Consider the following 16,965-nt stretch of genomic DNA (forward strand, 5'->3'; position numbering starts at 1 on the left):
AGAAACAAATGGGCGAAAGGGTAACCTCGGGGGACAGAAAGCCTGTATATGTAGGCTTTTTGAGGCCTCCTCCCCCCACCTGTAGGCCAACTACTGACTTTCCCCAAAGATGCAAACCACAACAATTACGTAACTCCTGGCTACCTATTTAATTGCGAGATGAACAGGAGCATCAGGTGAAAGGAACCTTGCCCAATCGTCTCTGCCCTGCCTGGGAGATTTTTTACCCACTTAATTATGTGCCGAGGACTTAAACCATCGTGCTGCAAGTTTATCGAAATAATAAAATAAATCTTCCGCCTACACGCCAAAGCCGTTATTGCCCAAAAAAATTTAAATTTAAAAATGCAGTTACACATCCCCCTGCTTCCTGGGGATGTGTAACAAAAAGGAGGCCTGGTAGAGGACCGGGCCGCGGGAACCCTAAGCCCCGAAATCACCTGAAGATAACCCCCACATACACACACTAGAACAATAATAAACCATACATCACAGAACAATCTAAGCTACACTAAGACGAGCAGGCAGAGGTCGCTAAGAGGGTGTACAAGAAGATTACAAGTCCCCGTGGCACAGTGGTAAGACACTCGCCCTGGGCTTCGCCAGCGATTTGGCCTGGGTTCGTATCCTGGCAGTTGAGGCTTGTCTAGGTGCCAATCCTTAACTGTACGCCAACGTTCCCAGCAGTGAATGGGTACCTGGTTGTTAAACGATTTGGCGGGTCCTATTCCAATTGAAAATTAAGATTAAGGACCTGCCAGAAACGTCTGGCAGATATATATATATATATATATATATATATATAATCTTTGGACAACACCCACCAGTGGGACTCGAACCCAGAAAGCACAACTACCTTCCAGTAGCAGGCATAACTAGTATGCTTTAACCCACTACACCATCAGACCTTTCAAAAGAAGTAGATAGTTCGAGATATATATATCTCAAACATCTCTACTTCCCGAAGGCACCAGATGAGTGTGGGGTCAGTCTGCATTTTCCATCAAGCCACTGTCAATGTGAGAGAACTCGTGTCCAGCTTATAAGCCTATACTTGCATAAACCACAAGTGAAGATTAAATAATCTTTGGACAACACCCACCAGTGGGACTCGAACCCAGAAAGCACAACTACCTTCCAGTAGCAGGCATAACTAGTATGCTTTAACCCACTACACCATCAGACCTTTCAAAAGAAGTAGATAGTTCGAGATATATATATCTCAAACATCTCTACTTCCCGAAGGCACCAGATGAGTGTGGGGTCAGTCTGCATTTTCCATCAAGCCACTGTCAATGTGAGAGAACTCGTGTCCAGCTTATAAGCCTATACTTGCATAAACCACAAGTGAAGATTAAATAATCTTTGGACAACACCCACCAGTGGGACTCGAACCCAGAAAGCACAACTACCTTCCAGTAGCAGGCATAACTAGTATGCTTTAACCCACTACACCATCAGACCTTTCAAAAGAAGTAGATAGTTCGAGATATATATATCTCAAACATCTCTACTTCCCGAAGGCACCAGATGAGTGTGGGGTCAGTCTGCATTTTCCATCAAGCCACTGTCAATGTGAGAGAACTCGTGTCCAGCTTATAAGCCTATACTTGCATAAACCACAAGTGAAGATTAAATAATCTTTGGACAACACCCACCAGTGGGACTCGAACCCAGAAAGCACAACTACCTTCCAGTAGCAGGCATAACTAGTATGCTTTAACCCACTACACCATCAGACCTTTCAAAAGAAGTAGATAGTTCGAGATATATATATCTCAAACATATCAAACATAGAGATATATATATCTCAAACATGTTTGAGATATATATATCTCGAACTATCTACTTCTTTTGAAAGGTCTGATGGTGTAGTGGGTTAAAGCATACTAGTTATGCCTGCTACTGGAAGGTAGTTGTGCTTTCTGGGTTCGAGTCCCACTGGTGGGTGTTGTCCAAAGATTATTTAATCTTCACTTGTGGTTTATGCAAGTATAGGCTTATATATATATATATATATATATATATATATATATATATATATATATATGTCGTACCTAGTAGCCATAACGCACTTCTCAGCCCAATTTGCCTAATAAGCCAAGTTTTCATGAATTGTTTTTCGACTACCTAACCTAACTTTTTCGGCTACCTAACCTAACCTAACCTATAAAGATAGGTTAGGTTAGGTTAGGTAGGGTTGGTTAGGCTCGGTTATATATCTACGTTAATTTTAACTCCAATAAAAAAAAATTGACCTCATACATAATGAAATGGGTAGCTTTATCATTTCATAAGAAAAAAATTAGAGAAAATATATTAATACAGGAAAACTTGGCTTATTAGGCAAATCGAGCCTTGCATAGTAGGCTGAGAAGTGCGTTCTGGCTATTAGGTACGACATATATATATATATATATATATATATATATATATATATATATATATATATATATATATATATATATATATATATAAACGCATTATCAGGCTGCCAGGGAAGGAAGGAAGTGTTCCATTACTGAGCATAAAAGCCTAAGCCGTTTAGCATGAAAGAGAAGAGAACTGAGGGCGCCAAATGTGTGCAAGCAGCTAGATCAGCCGAACAAACAGCGCCGACCTCAGAGGCAACTTTTCCCTGTAGAGGCCAAGCAATACCTGGAGATGCCATCAAGGTGATCAAACACACTCTCCTAAGACCACCCTCTTATCAACTGACGCTCTGAACATTATGACATCACGGGGGGTTATAAAGGATGATGATTCCAGGAGGGCGATGATTTATATATGAGACCCAAGTCACTGAGATGAAGGCATATCTTGAGGTTATCTTGAGGTTATTTTGAGGTTATCTTGAGGTTATTTTGAGGTTATCTTGAGGTTATCTTGAGGTTATCTTGAGGTTATTTTGAGGTTATCTTGAGGTTATCTTGAGGTTATCTTGAGGTTATCTTGAGATTATCTTGAGGTTATCTTGAGATTATCTTGAGGTTATCTTGAGATTATCTTGAGGGTATCTTGAGGTTATCTTGAGATTATCTTGAGATTATCTTGAGGGTATCTTGAGATGATTTCGGAGCTTAGCGTCCCCGCGGCCCGGTCCTCGACCAGGCCTCCTTTTTGTTACACACCCCTAGGAAGCAGCCCGTAGCAGCTGTCTAACTCCCAGGTACCTATGTACTGCTAGGTGAACAGGTGCATCAGGGTGAAAGAAACTCACTTTAGAAAATTTAGCATGGGTAAAACACGGACAAAGGGACAGAGATGGACCAATTATAAAGCACTTTCTTAGTGTTAAAATAGTTAACAAATGGAATGCATTAGGCAGTGATGTGGTGAAGGCTGACTCCATACACAGTTTCAAATGTAGATATGATAGAGCCCAATAGGCTCAGGAACCTATACACCAGTTGATTGACAGTTGAGAGGCCGGGACCAAAGAGCCGAAGCTCAACCCCCGCAAGCATAACTAGATAACAATAGTTCATTTCATGCCCCACGAACAGCTATATATCTTAGCAGGCGATGTTGATGCTTTGGGGGAAACGAGCAGGATCAACCAGGTTGTGGTGCCTGCCTCCAGGTGCAGGCTGCCAGCACCAACAGACGCCATGATCCGGATGTCAAGCAGAGAGAGAGGCCTTGTCACCAGATTCTTCTTCTTCTTGACAGTGGTGATTTACGCAACCATTACAAGGTGTTATTTTAAGTTAACTTTAACATGTGTAAAATATTAGTTAACATTTTATATTATCTTGCTCTGCTTTGGGATAATAATTGATTTATTGCAATATTACCACAGTAAACTTGCTTGAACCCGTCACCCGTCCATCACCCGTCAAAATAACCCGTCACCCGTCCATCACCCGTCAAAATAACCTGTCACCCGTCCATCACCCGTCAAAATAACCTGTCACCCGTCCATCACCCGTCAAAATAACCTGTCACCCGTCCATCACCCGTCAAAATAACCCGTGACCCGTCCATCACCCGTCACCCGTCAAAATAACCCGTCACCCGTCCATCACCCGTCAAAATAACCCGTGACCCGTCCATCACCCGTCAAAATAACCCGTCACCCGTCCATCACCCGTCAAAATAACCCGTCACCCGTCCATCACCCGTCAAAATAACCCGTCACCCGTCCATCACCCGTCAAAATAACCCATCACCCGTCACCCGTCCATCACCCGTCACCCGTCCATCACCCGTCAAAATAACCCGTCACCCGTCCATCACCCGTCAAAATAACCCGTCACCCGTCCATCACCCGTCAAAATAACCCATCACCCGTCAAAATAACCCATCACCCGTCCATCACCCGTCAAAATAACCCGTCACCCGTCCATCACCCGTCAAAATAACCCGTCACTCATACTTCCTTCTATTTCATTGTTGCAGTAATTGTGTTACCTTATTTAGTACTGTTGAACCCAAGATTCAATTCACCCAAGATGTTCTTAAGCAACTTGTGTGTATTGAGAACGTTCACTCAACGCACAAGAATTAAGCTTCGTTCCCTCCTAGTGAAGAACTAGAAGTTATACCTTGACTCGAGAAGAAGAACGCTGCTTGTACGAGTTGGAGAAAGAGCGTGACTTATTTTCCATCACTATCTCCATCATTATCTCAGAAAGGCCACCGTCCCTCCTCCATCCCCATACACTAGCGCCATCATTATCCGTCGTTAAACCCTTCGCGCTCACGTATAAAGGATTAGGAGCAGCGTAAAAGAGCTATTTGGCCATCTAGTAAAATTTTGAGTCGAGTTTCCCGCGCAAGGCGCCAGCCTGGCCGCCAGGGCGCGCGCGCGGGCTGGCCAGGGGCGAGATTCACGAAAGCACTTACGCAAGCACTTACGAACGTGTACATCTTTCCTCAATCTTTGACGGCTTTGGTTACATTTATTAAACAGTTTACAAGCATGAAAACTTGCCATTCAACTGTTGTTGTTGTTATAAACAGCCTCCTGGTGCTTCGGAGCTCATTAACAGTTTAATAATTGTAAACAGAGCCGCCAAAGATTGAGAAAAGATGTACAGGTTCGTAAGTGCTTGCGTAAGTGCTTTCGTGAATCTGACCCCAGGGTCTTTGTGGTGCTGTCGTACGCGGTACGTTAAATTTTTGGCGCCAAAAAGGGGGGAATTTATTGAGATCCTGTGAGCTACCTTGAGGTGCTTACTTCTTGTCATAGAAGCATATATGTAGCATTACCCATAATAGGATGAAAGTCTGTGCTGGGGTGTTGATCCTGGCACGTGTACCCAGACGCAGCCGAAACCTCTCTCAAAAATCGAGAAATTGCCATATTCCACGATGTTATTAAGCCTTAATTGATTTAGTGAGACAACAATGATATATTTTTTTCAGCTACGAGATTGGTTGAGAGTCCGTGAACCCGACGTATTCAGTCAAACCAAGTGAACAGGTGTTCAGTCAAACCCAGTGAATACCCAGTGAGTCAGTAGCCCACAGCATATCGGCGCCTTCCTATGTTTCAGGGGAACAAGATTTTATTTCTTATTTTCACGTGCAGGGGACTCGAACAGACCCCGAAAAATCAGTGGGAAAAGTAGAATTGTGGCCCTCTCACCCACCCAGGGGCGGTGAGCATGTTCAGGGACAAGACACAGGCGCCCCCTGAGACCGACATTCGACACCTGCCATGTGTGGAGGGCTCTGAATATTAGCGTCACAACTGATAGCCTTTCTAATCCGGAGGGAATATTGCATCTGGTGGAGGGCTGTGGAGGGGGGGGAAGAGGGGGCTGGGGAAGGGGGGGGGGCTGGAGAGGTCCTGGTATGTGGGGGGAAGGGGGGGGGGGATCTTGGGGCCTCCAGGGCACTATCGCCTTACATACTTCCTCCTTGTCTAAGTAACTTTTTTTATATATAAGCAAGGTGGGGTATGGGAAGCAACTTGGTTAACATGTGTGCAAGCATTAACGTATTGCCTATTTTCTTGGCTATTTCAATACAGCTGCATTTTATTAAGAGTTTTTGTTTACAATTGTGTGTACTTAGGGGAGCCGGTCGGCCGAGCGGTCAGCACACTGGACTTGTAATCCTGTGGTCCTGGGTTCGATCCCAAGCATCGGCGAGAAAACAATGGGCAGAGTTTCTTTCACCCTATGCCCCTGTTACCTAGCAGTAAAATAGGTACCTGGGTGTTAGTCAGCTGTCACAGGCTGCTTCCTGGGGGTAGAGGCCTGGTCGAGGACCGGGCCGCGGGGACACTAAAGCCCCGAAATCATCTCAAGATAACCTCAAGATCTCAAGATAACTTACCGAGAGGTGCTTGCAGGGTCGAGCGTCAGCTCTTGAGCCCTATCTTTTGAACGGTAGTAGCTAAATGCATTGATCTTAATCCCTCCTTTTTTTCCTTGCACTGACACCTAAAATTGTGTATTACATGAAGCTGCTAAACGCCACCGCCCCTGTTGCCCCAAGAAGCTCCTGAACGCTGAAGAACCTCCTGTTGACATCGCGACTCACTTGACGTTCCAGTTGAAGTCTAAACGAGACATCAGAAGCTGGAAAAACGACGCCGTTCCAGTCCGTCCTAAAGCATTATCAACTAGCGTGATAATAGTTCCAATTCCCCCCCAAAAAACAAAAGAAATGCAGTTCAATATTCAGCGTGTAGGAGTCACTACACTAGGCCAAATCAGTATTCCTTTCCCCCCGTGACTCGCGGATCACTACATAACAACACAATGACTACAATGGTGTTATGATGAAGCACAAGACGCCACAGTGTCATCAGCCGTGTCTGGAAGAAAGCAGAGTATCTCAAACACCTTCCGGAAAGAAATTGTAGTGCAAGAAGGAAGTTAACAACTATATTATTGTGGCTAGATATTTGTTTCGTATCGTATGTGTGTAGCCCGTTCGTACACGCATTGTACACCCTGCCCCTACCCGCAGAGGGGGCACACCCCGCCCCTAAATACACAAGGGGGCACACCCCGCCCCTAAATACACAAGGGGGCACACCCCGCCCCTAAATACACAGGGGGGCACACCCCGCCCCTAAATACACAGGGGGGCACACCCCCGCCCCTAAATACACAGGGGGGGGGCACACCCCGCCCCTACACTAATGACGTCAGCTATAGCCCATGTTGACGAAACAACATACCTACACCACATACACCAGGTAGACGCGGTCGTTCATCCTGCGGGAATAACATTACCCTGATGAGTATTCCCATCAAGGGGTTATTCTCACCGATAACACACAACTATCCGTCCTGGAATAAGAATTCAGGTGAAATTCTCCAGTCGGTTCCTGACGCCTAATAAAAGAGTTTTCAGACACTAACGGGGAACATTTAAATGTATATTCGCATTTGGATATCTAAACTAGCAACATAAACAGTGTGGCAAGTGTACAGATAAACATTTGTGCAACTGGGCAGTTTTCAATATTGTGTACATTGGTCCTGGGGACAGGAAAATAGTGTTTTTTTCATCATTCCGTTATTTTTGAAGGTGAGCGCAGGTCCCTCAGTCTCTATTTCCCGTTTTCTGTAATACTGTATGATGGCAGAATGAATGGCAACCGCCCTCTGCTGCCTCCACCCCTTGTTGTTTTAGATTCAGTTACTCTGAAGTAGTAGTTGCAAGTAGCACGGGCTATGGTGAGCCCGTAGTGGACTTACCTGGCACAGGAGCGGGACAGGAACTGTCTGGAACCCCGGCTGGCACCTCACTACTCAAGAGGGGAGGGAGGAGGGAGCAAGGAGGAAAGGAGGGAGGAAGAGGAGGGGAGGGGGGGAGAGGAGGGAAAGGGGGGGGGGGCAAGGAGGAGAGAAATAAACGAAATAAGAGAGAACAGAGATCAAATGTAAAAAATATACTTAAAAACCACGTTAATTTTGAGCTTACAATTAATTTTGAAAGCCTACCCTATAACCTTTAACAGGCCCATTACAATACTAATTTAAGACGAAGATGGCGTTTATTAGGCCTGAGCTTGTTTTATTTAGCCTAAGACAGCTTTGGTAAAATTGGTACAGTGCGCGCTGTGCCCTTTAGTAAAGCAATGGTACAAAAACACTTTTGTTTGGATGCAGCAGTTGGAATTCTGGATTGTTGGAGGACGGGTTAAAAGGAGCTGAGAGGGAGAGGAGAATGACGAGTAAGGGAGAGGGGTGGAGAGGTGGCTTCAAAGACAAAGAAGAAGGAAGAAAGAACGGGAATGGGAGATAGAAAGGAGTAGAAAATGAGATAATGTGAAGAGAACCATTATCTTTAGTCCCCCCATCCCTCTCCACTTTCTATCACACCTCGCACGACCCGAAAGTTTTTCTTCGGGGTTCACAATCCAGTTCCTGCTGCTACCGCTTCTCAATTGTTATTTTTTTCCTCCCTTTAATGATCCGTATCGTTGTCTTCCTTGTGCGAGCCCAGTCACGCCACTTTGTGATTACGGCAAAATGTCACGTGAGCGTTAACTAAGGGCAACCTGCAGCAGCCAAAACACTGGGTGTTTACGCTCACTGCGCGGGAAAATGACTGGTGTTGGCGCCAAAATGGTCGGGTTCCACGCCTCCTGGGGCGTGAATGCTACCTCTGCTCCCGCTGCAAAAATATGTGAACTATTATTTCAAGACGCAAATTGCAACATGATTTGTGAAACTGCGGGATTGTGGTCTGGAATTGAACACCTTGAGGACGAAACCCCGTCTCGTGACACAGAGGGAGGAGGGGGGGGGGGGGGGAAGGTGAGACATATGAACAAATCCACAAGGGCCGTGACGAGGATTCGAACCTGCATCCGAGAGCATCCCAGACGCTGCCTTAATCGACTGAGCTACGACATGGTCAAAACATCTCCAAAAAAGGTATGTCCCCAAAAGATATGTAACATGGGTGATACATATCTTTTGAGGACACTGGTAAGGGGGGTGGGGGGGGGGGTGTCTTGTTGAAACACCGAATTGGGGGGCGACGCCAAAATCTCATCTCGTAGGTACTCATACTGTTTAAATCACTGGCGTTATTTCAGAGATTGCTGAAATAAGAGGGAATACAGAGAACGTGACACGTATAGACTTCACAAAATGTTTACCTGCTTAGCTAAATGAACTGTGAGGGGTTCAATTACTTGAACCCATTATGTGCCTATGCCACCCTTTCAACCACCGCCCATGGCATGGGTATGGGGTGCATAATAAATGACCAACAGACACGTTGAAGTACTTAAATTATTGGAACCATCTCAAAGCTCTCAAAACGTTCTCTCCAGAAAGGAAAGGAAAGAGGATAGAATGGAAAATCCAAAAGAGAATTGGACAAGTTGCTAATGGGAAATGCAGCAACAGTCCAGGAGTAATGTCATTTCCATATCTATAACCCATATATCTATATCTATAACCCATATATCTATATCTATAACCCATATATCTATAACCCATGTATCTATAACCCATATATCTATATCTATAACCCATATATCTATAACCCATATAACTATAACCCATATATCTATAACCCATATATCTATAACCCATATATCTATAACCCATATATCTATAACCTCTCATAAATATGCGGGCCTGCGGGCTGCTACAAGTAATAACATTACTGATCAATTTTCATCTGACAAGCCTGGCTCTCAGCCAAGCTTGGAGATGATGACGATCTCTGGAAACCCACTACAGCCAAATTACCACAACCACCATCTCCACAACCAACCACCACAAAACGTTTATCAAAAGTTGGTAGAAAAAATGGTATACAAACAAACAAAATTGTTTTGAAACAATCCTGCCGATCGTGAGCAAAATCTCCTCGGAATTCGTTTCGCCATTCAGCTCAGGGTTCGAGACCCGCAGGTCAGCCCCAGTCACACACACACACACACACACACACACACACACACACACACACACACACACACACACACACACACACACACACACACACGCACACACCTACCTGGTAGCCTGGTGGATAGCGCGCAGGACTCGTAATTCTGTGGCGCGGGTTCGATTCCCGCACCAGGCAGAAACAAATGGGCAAAGTTTCTTTCACCCTGAATGCCCCGGTTACCTAGCAGTAAATAGGTACCTGGGAGTTAGTCAGCTGTCACGGGCTGCTTCCTGGGGTGTGTGTGTGGTGTGAAAAAAAAATTAGTTAGATACAGTTGATTGATAGTTGAGAGGCGGGCCGAAAGAGCAAAGCTCAACCCCCGCAAACACAACAAGGTGAACACACACACACACACACACACACACACACACACACACACACACACACACACACACACACACACACACACACACACACACACACACACACGTGTAGATATGATAGAGCCCAGCAGGCTCAGGAATCTGTACACCTGTTGATTGACGGTTGAGAGGCGGGACCAAAGAGCCAGAGTTCAACCCCCGCAAACACATCTAGGTGAGTACACACACACACACACACACACACACACACACACACACACACACACACACACACACACACACACACACACATACACACACACACACACACACACCAGGTACTGGGAGACTCACCTCGATGTCGATCTCCTGCTCCAGGAACTGGGAGAGGGACTGGGGCAGGTCCCCGGGGAAGATGTAGTCTCCGTCTGGGGAGTCAGAGTCGCTGCCCCCGCCCACGCCGCCCACCCACTCCGTCGCCGCCACCGCCGCCCACTCGCTCGCCACGCCCATCAGCGATATCTGCACCAGGAGAGACCACAAAAAAATAAATATTACGATATTTTATTTAATATATCGCATATTTAACCATTTGGCCGATTACGTTAAAATGGAATATATTAACTTCGTTTAAACACAACATGCACCATAACTCCTCAACAGGAAGAGTCAACCTGGAAGGAATAGAGCTTAGCAAACCAAAAGGATCACAGGAATTTATTCTATAGGCTGGAACACACTTAGTCTGTCCTCTATCCTTGAATCAGATGAGCTTGTACACAAGCCATACTCAACTGCACTCCCGTTAACCTGAGACAGATGCTTACGTAAATTTTTAAGACAATGAGACACATCTACTAAGAGATAGGCACTGAGACTGACATACATTCATAGGTAAGATCCAGGTAAAGGAAATAGAACATACACATACGACACAGGTGGAAGCTAAGTACCCACATGAGATACAGGGACGTTAGAAAGAACTTTTTCAGTGTCAGAGTAGTTAACAGATGGAATGCATTAGGCAGTGATGTGGTGGAGGCTGATTTCATACACAGTTTCAAATGTAGATATGATAGAGGCCAGTAGAGTCCAACCGGGCTGTGGTGGGTATGTGGGCCTGCGGGCCGCTCCAAGCAACAGCCTGGCGGACCAAACTCTCACAAGTCAAGCCTGGCCTCAGGCCGGGCTTAGGGAGTAGAACTCCCAGAACCCCATCAAGCAGGTATATGTGGGCCTGCTGCGGGCCGCTCCAAGCAACAGCCTGGTGGACCAAACTCTCACAAGTCAAGCCTGGCCTCGGGCCGGGCTTGGGGAGTAGAAGAACTCCCAGAACCCCATCAACCAGGTATATGTGGGCCTGCTGCGGGCCGCTCCAAGCAACAGCTTGGTGGACCAAACTCTCACAAGTCAAGCCTGGCCTCAGGCCGGGCTTGGGGAGTAGAAGAACTCCCAGAACCCCATCAACCAGGTATCAACCAAGTAGGTTCAGGAATCTGTACACCAGTTGATTGATGGTTGAGAGGCGGGATCAAAGAGCCAGAGCTCTACCCTTGCAAGCACAACTAGGTGAGTACACTTGGATAAAGACGACAAAACATACTCTCGGATAAATTCAACGAAACATACATACGCTAAGATGAAGTCAACAAAACATACATACGCTGAGATGAAGTCAACGAAACAATCATACGCTCAGACAAAGAAAACGAAACAATCATACGCTCAGATAAAGACAACGAAACAATCATACACTCAGATAAAGACAACGAAACAAGCATACACTCAGATAAAGACAACGAAACAATCATACGCTCAGATAAAGACAACGAAACAAACACACTCGGAGACATACATAGTATTAATAAGGGTTGAACTAACCTCTGTCTGTGTGCCAGTGGTGACGCTGGAGCCGCTTCCCGCCCGCTCCTCCTCCTGTTCCTTCCCACCCTTTTCCTTCTCCCGCTTCCCTTCCTCCTCCTCCTGCTGCGTGGAGGAGTCGCTGGCGGAGGTGGCGGGTGTGGGCGTGGTAGAGGTGGGCGCGTGTGTGGGCGTGGAGGGCGTCGAGGAGGACTGCTGGTGGGTGGTGGTGTTGTTATTGTGTGGTGGGCGACGGAGCACTTGCACCATGATGGGTTCCTCGGCCTCTTGGAACACCCTTACCGCCTCCACGTGGGTCAGGCCGCTCACATCACACCCGTTCACCTGTTGTGGGTCAACACATACCTCTCATTAGTACACATGTAGCTTTATGTACTATAATATGTACTACATCCCCCTCCTCCCGGACATCTCCCGTCCACGAGGCTAACCATAGTCCGTGCTACTTGCCCCGCTCCTGTGCCAGGTAAGTTACGGGCTCACCGTGCCCGTGCTACTTGGAACTTGTTCCGAGTAGCTGAATCTATAACAACAACAACCCTCCTCCCCCTTCCCGTCATCTAGAAACCTTAAGACATCGGTCTTAACCCTTTGGGTGCGGCTGGCGCGTTACTTGTGATTCATTATCTCATCCCTTTGTGTGTGTTTATACCTCAATAAACTGACTTGAATTTGTGATTCAACAAAACACACGTATTATAATCTGGTAGTTGAAGTAAGAGGCCAAATATGTATCCAAAAGCGAGTCACAATGTAACAAATGAGTCACAGGTTATCCTGAGGTTATCTTGAGATGATTTCGGGGCTTTTTAGTGTCCCCGCGGCCCGGTCCTCGACCAGGCCTCCACCCCCAGGAAGCAGCCCGTGACAGCTGACTAACACCCAGGTACCTATTTTACTGCTAGGTAACAGGGGCATAGGTAGAAAGAAACTCTGCCCATTGTTTCTCGCCGGCGCCCGAAATCGAACCCGGGACCACAGTGTAACACGGAGTAACAAATGATTTGTTCATGTGATGCATCAGGCTATTGTGATTTCTGTGTGTAGTGTAAAGAGCCACACACAGTGTGTTCCAAACAGCAACTGCATGTATCTGCCCGGCCACGGTATTACAAAGTAATCCCTCTATTGTACTTTCGTATTCTGTGGGAATAAATAAATATAGATTCATACCAGAACGTTGCTATTGTACGGTTATAAAACATTATTTTATGTACGTGGGGGGCCTGACGGCTGAGTGGACAGCGTTCGGGATTCGTTGTCCTGAGGTTCCGGGTTCAATCCCCGGCGGAGGCGGAAACAAATTGGCAGAGTTTCTTTCACCCAGATGGCCCTGTTCACCTAGCAGTAAATAAGTACCTGGGCGTTAGATAGCTGCTACGGGGCTGCTTCCTGGGGGATGTGTAACAAAAAGGAGGCCTGGTCGAGGACCGGGCCGCGAGGACGCTAAGCCCCGAAATCATCTCAAGATAACCTCAAGATAACGTATTAAAATGATTTATAAATAATTTTATAAATAATCCAATAATTAATTCAAAATATTTACAATTATAATTTCTCAATATTTTATGCAGACATAATGGCCTTATGTCTTGCCTCGATAATTACAAATATCTTGAGATTTAGTTTAATAAATGCCAAAATAAAAAAAGTTGTATTCCTGCCGTTGATAATTTCTATCACTTGTATACCTGGAAAGTACCTGGAGTGGGTTTCCAGAGTTCTTCTACTCCCCGAGCCCGGCCTGAGGCCAGGCTTGACCTGTTAGTATGTATCAACTAAGTATGTATGTATGTATGTATATATATGTATGTATGTATAGTTAATATCAACTCTTCCGTCGATAGCATCCATCGCTAGTACACATGTGAGTCTGTCATTGATATCGTTATATCACTACACACTTATCACCAGCGATAACAGTTTTGGTAATGAGGTTTAGAGGCTAGGTATTGTCCAAACCTGTTAGGCAGCAGGACTTCCTGTTGGAGATTTCGAGGACCAATGTCCCTCGCGGCCCTGTCTCTGACCAGGCCCTTCTGTGGCTGGTCAGGTGATATCATTAACCCACAAGCTGGCAACACTGACCACGGTGACCTTGGGAAAGGTAATCAGATTTTTTTTTACTAAAACACTTACCGTTATCTTGAGATGATTTCGGGGCTTTAGTGTCCCCGCGGCCCGGTCCTCGACCAGGCCTCCACCCCCAGAAAACAGCCCGAGACAGCTGACTAACACCCAGGTACCTATTTTACTGCTAGGTAACAGGGGCATAGGGTGGTTATCTTGAGATGATTTCGGGGCTTTAGTGTCCCCGCGGTCCGGTCCTCGACCAGGCCTCCACCCCCAGGAAGCAGCCCGTGACAGCTGACTAACACCCAGGTACCTATTTTACTGCTAGCTAACAGGGGCATAGGGTGAAAGAAACTCTGCCCATTGTATCTCCCCGGCGCCTATGATCGAACCCGGGACCACAGGATCACAAGTCCAGCGTGCTGTCCGCTCGGCCGACCGGCTCCCTTTACCGGGTCTTGCAGAATTCTTCCACATGAGGAATGTCCCATCAACTATTACAACTATTACGCCTGTATCATGAACCCCTGAACCCCCTGGATTACCAGGGGGTCAACCATATAAAATCGAGTCCAAGCGCAGTTAAGAGCTCCGTACCTCAGGGTACAGTCCTTGCACCTCTGTTTTTCCTTATTCTCATATCAGATATAGACTCAAATACATGTCCCAGCTTCGTGTCATCCTTTGCAGATGACACAAAAATCAGCATGAAAATTACCTCTGTCGAAGACATTGAAAACTACAAGCAGATATTTATAAAGTTTTCGATTGGGCAGCAGACAATAACATGATGTTTAACAGCGATAAATTCCAGGTACTCAGGTACGGCAAAAATGAGGACCTTAAACATAATACGGGGTACAAAACACAATAAAATCTGCCCACAGTAAGAAAACAGCATGTCAAGGATTTGGGAATAATGATGTCTGACGACCTAACGTTTAGGGAGCATAACCAAGCAAATATTGCGTCAGCCAGAAAAATGATCGGATGGATTACGAGAACTTTCAAATCAGGGGATCCCATCACAATGGTTGTACTCTTCAAGTCACTTGTGTTGTCCCGTCTTGAGTACTGCTCAGTACTCACTTCTTCCCTTCAGAGCAGAAGAGATAGTTGAAATAGAGGGAATACAGAGAACATATACGGCACACATAGACGTGATAAAGCACCTAAATTATTGGGATCGTCTCAAAGCTCTCCAAATGTACTCACTAGAAAGGAGACGAGAGAGATATCAAATAATATACACATGGAAGATACTGGAGGGCCAGGTCCCAAATCTACACAGTAAAATAACAACGTTCTGGAGTGAACGATATGGAAGAAAATGCAGAATAGAACCAACAGGAGAACGTGGTCCACTCATAGGACATAGAAACACTTAGTTTGTCTTTTATCCTTTGGTTAGAAGAGCAGCGCCACTGAAGCCCTTCAGGCTGTTGAATCCTGCACTCTCCGCCATCATCGAGAGACAGTGTTCTAGGTGTTGACCAGACCACACACTAGAAGGTGAAGGGACGACGACGTTTCGGTCCGTCCTGGACCAATCTCAAGTCGATTGTCTGAGATGGTCTGGTCAACATACCTCAGCCACGTTATTGTAACTCATCGTATGCAGTGTTCTAAGTGGTTTATTATATATTGATCAGGAGGTAGTAACAATAAATGCACCTATACATTTTATGGTAAAGCAATAATTTAATTAGAACCCAAATCGGAAAAGCCGTTCAGGCGCTAGGGCGATAACCCAACGTCGTCTGACAGTTTTTCAATTTTTATCCCTTATTTTCATTTATATATTTTTTGTACTTGGAAAGGGTGATGTGTGTGTGCGCGCGTCTGGAGAGATCTCGCGAGCTCTCACTGATCAAAGCCACCTCCGGAGTTGTGCCGGGCTCAATCAAGCTCTCTGAAGAATAAATACTCTCGATATGAAAGAGCGGGGCTTGAACTCTCGGCCAATAATTGCCTCGAAACCCCTGGCAAACTCTCAACACTCCAGATGGCGCCATCAAAGAACCCCGAGACCATTTCCCCCGAGCACAAGTCATTCTGGCTCTGCTTGGTGCGACGAGAGGTTGGGAGGTTGGACAGAAGTCACAAAAGGAGTCCAAAATTCAACATATTGTGCGATGGCAGGGAGATCGATTGATTGATTGATAAAGATTAAGCTACCCAAAAGGTGGCACGGGCATGAATAACCCGTAAGTGGTGGTGGTCTTTTTGAGCCATTACCAGTATCAGGAGCTGATACTGGAGATCTGTGGAGGTGCGACTGCACCCTGCGTGACGGGAGATGTCTCCCGTGATAGGGAGATCGACGGTCACTGGTATAAATTAGGAGCTGAGGTGGAATGGGGACAAGTTTCAGCCCCGCTCCTGTGCCAGGTAAGTCCATCACGGGCTCACCATAGCCCGTGCTACTTGGAACTTTTAGTTCCCAGTGGCTGAATCTTAAACAAGAAATGGAATGGGAAGGAGGGAGCGTAAGATTAAGGAGGCTGAGGTGGGCGTAGATGGGATGGAAGAGGGTGTGATGGAAGAGGGTGGGATGGAGTAGGAAGGCGGGACGACTGAGGAAGGGTTGCATGGAGGGTAGTAAGGAGGAGTTAGACAAATGATAGAGATCAGAGGAGGAAAGTAAAGAGGGAATACCTTTCGTTCACCTTTTGAGGATTCCTAGGATCAACGTACCAGCGTCCCGGTCTCTCAACAAGGCTGTTCGAAGCCTGACATACGACTCACAGCCTGGTTGATCAGGTGTCATTTGAAGAAGTTTATCAAATTATCTTTGAACATTGTCAGAGGTCAGCCAGTTATGCCCCTA

The 16,965-nt window shown here is 46.0% G+C and overlaps 1 protein-coding gene across 1 annotated transcript in view; it reads right to left on the reverse strand.

Moving 5' to 3' along the window:
- Slip1 (SLo interacting protein 1) overlaps positions 1-16,965 on the reverse strand; it is a 91,568-nt gene that overhangs the window by 28,288 nt on the left and 46,315 nt on the right. The window contains 2 exon segments of the mRNA XM_069313739.1: positions 10,536-10,703; positions 12,063-12,386. Coding sequence (XP_069169840.1) covers positions 10,536-10,703; positions 12,063-12,311 — 417 coding nt within the window. The 5' untranslated portion in view covers positions 12,312-12,386.

This window comes from Procambarus clarkii, chromosome 76, assembly GCF_040958095.1.
Source record: "Procambarus clarkii isolate CNS0578487 chromosome 76, FALCON_Pclarkii_2.0, whole genome shotgun sequence".
Lineage (NCBI taxonomy): Eukaryota > Metazoa > Arthropoda > Malacostraca > Decapoda > Cambaridae > Procambarus > Procambarus clarkii.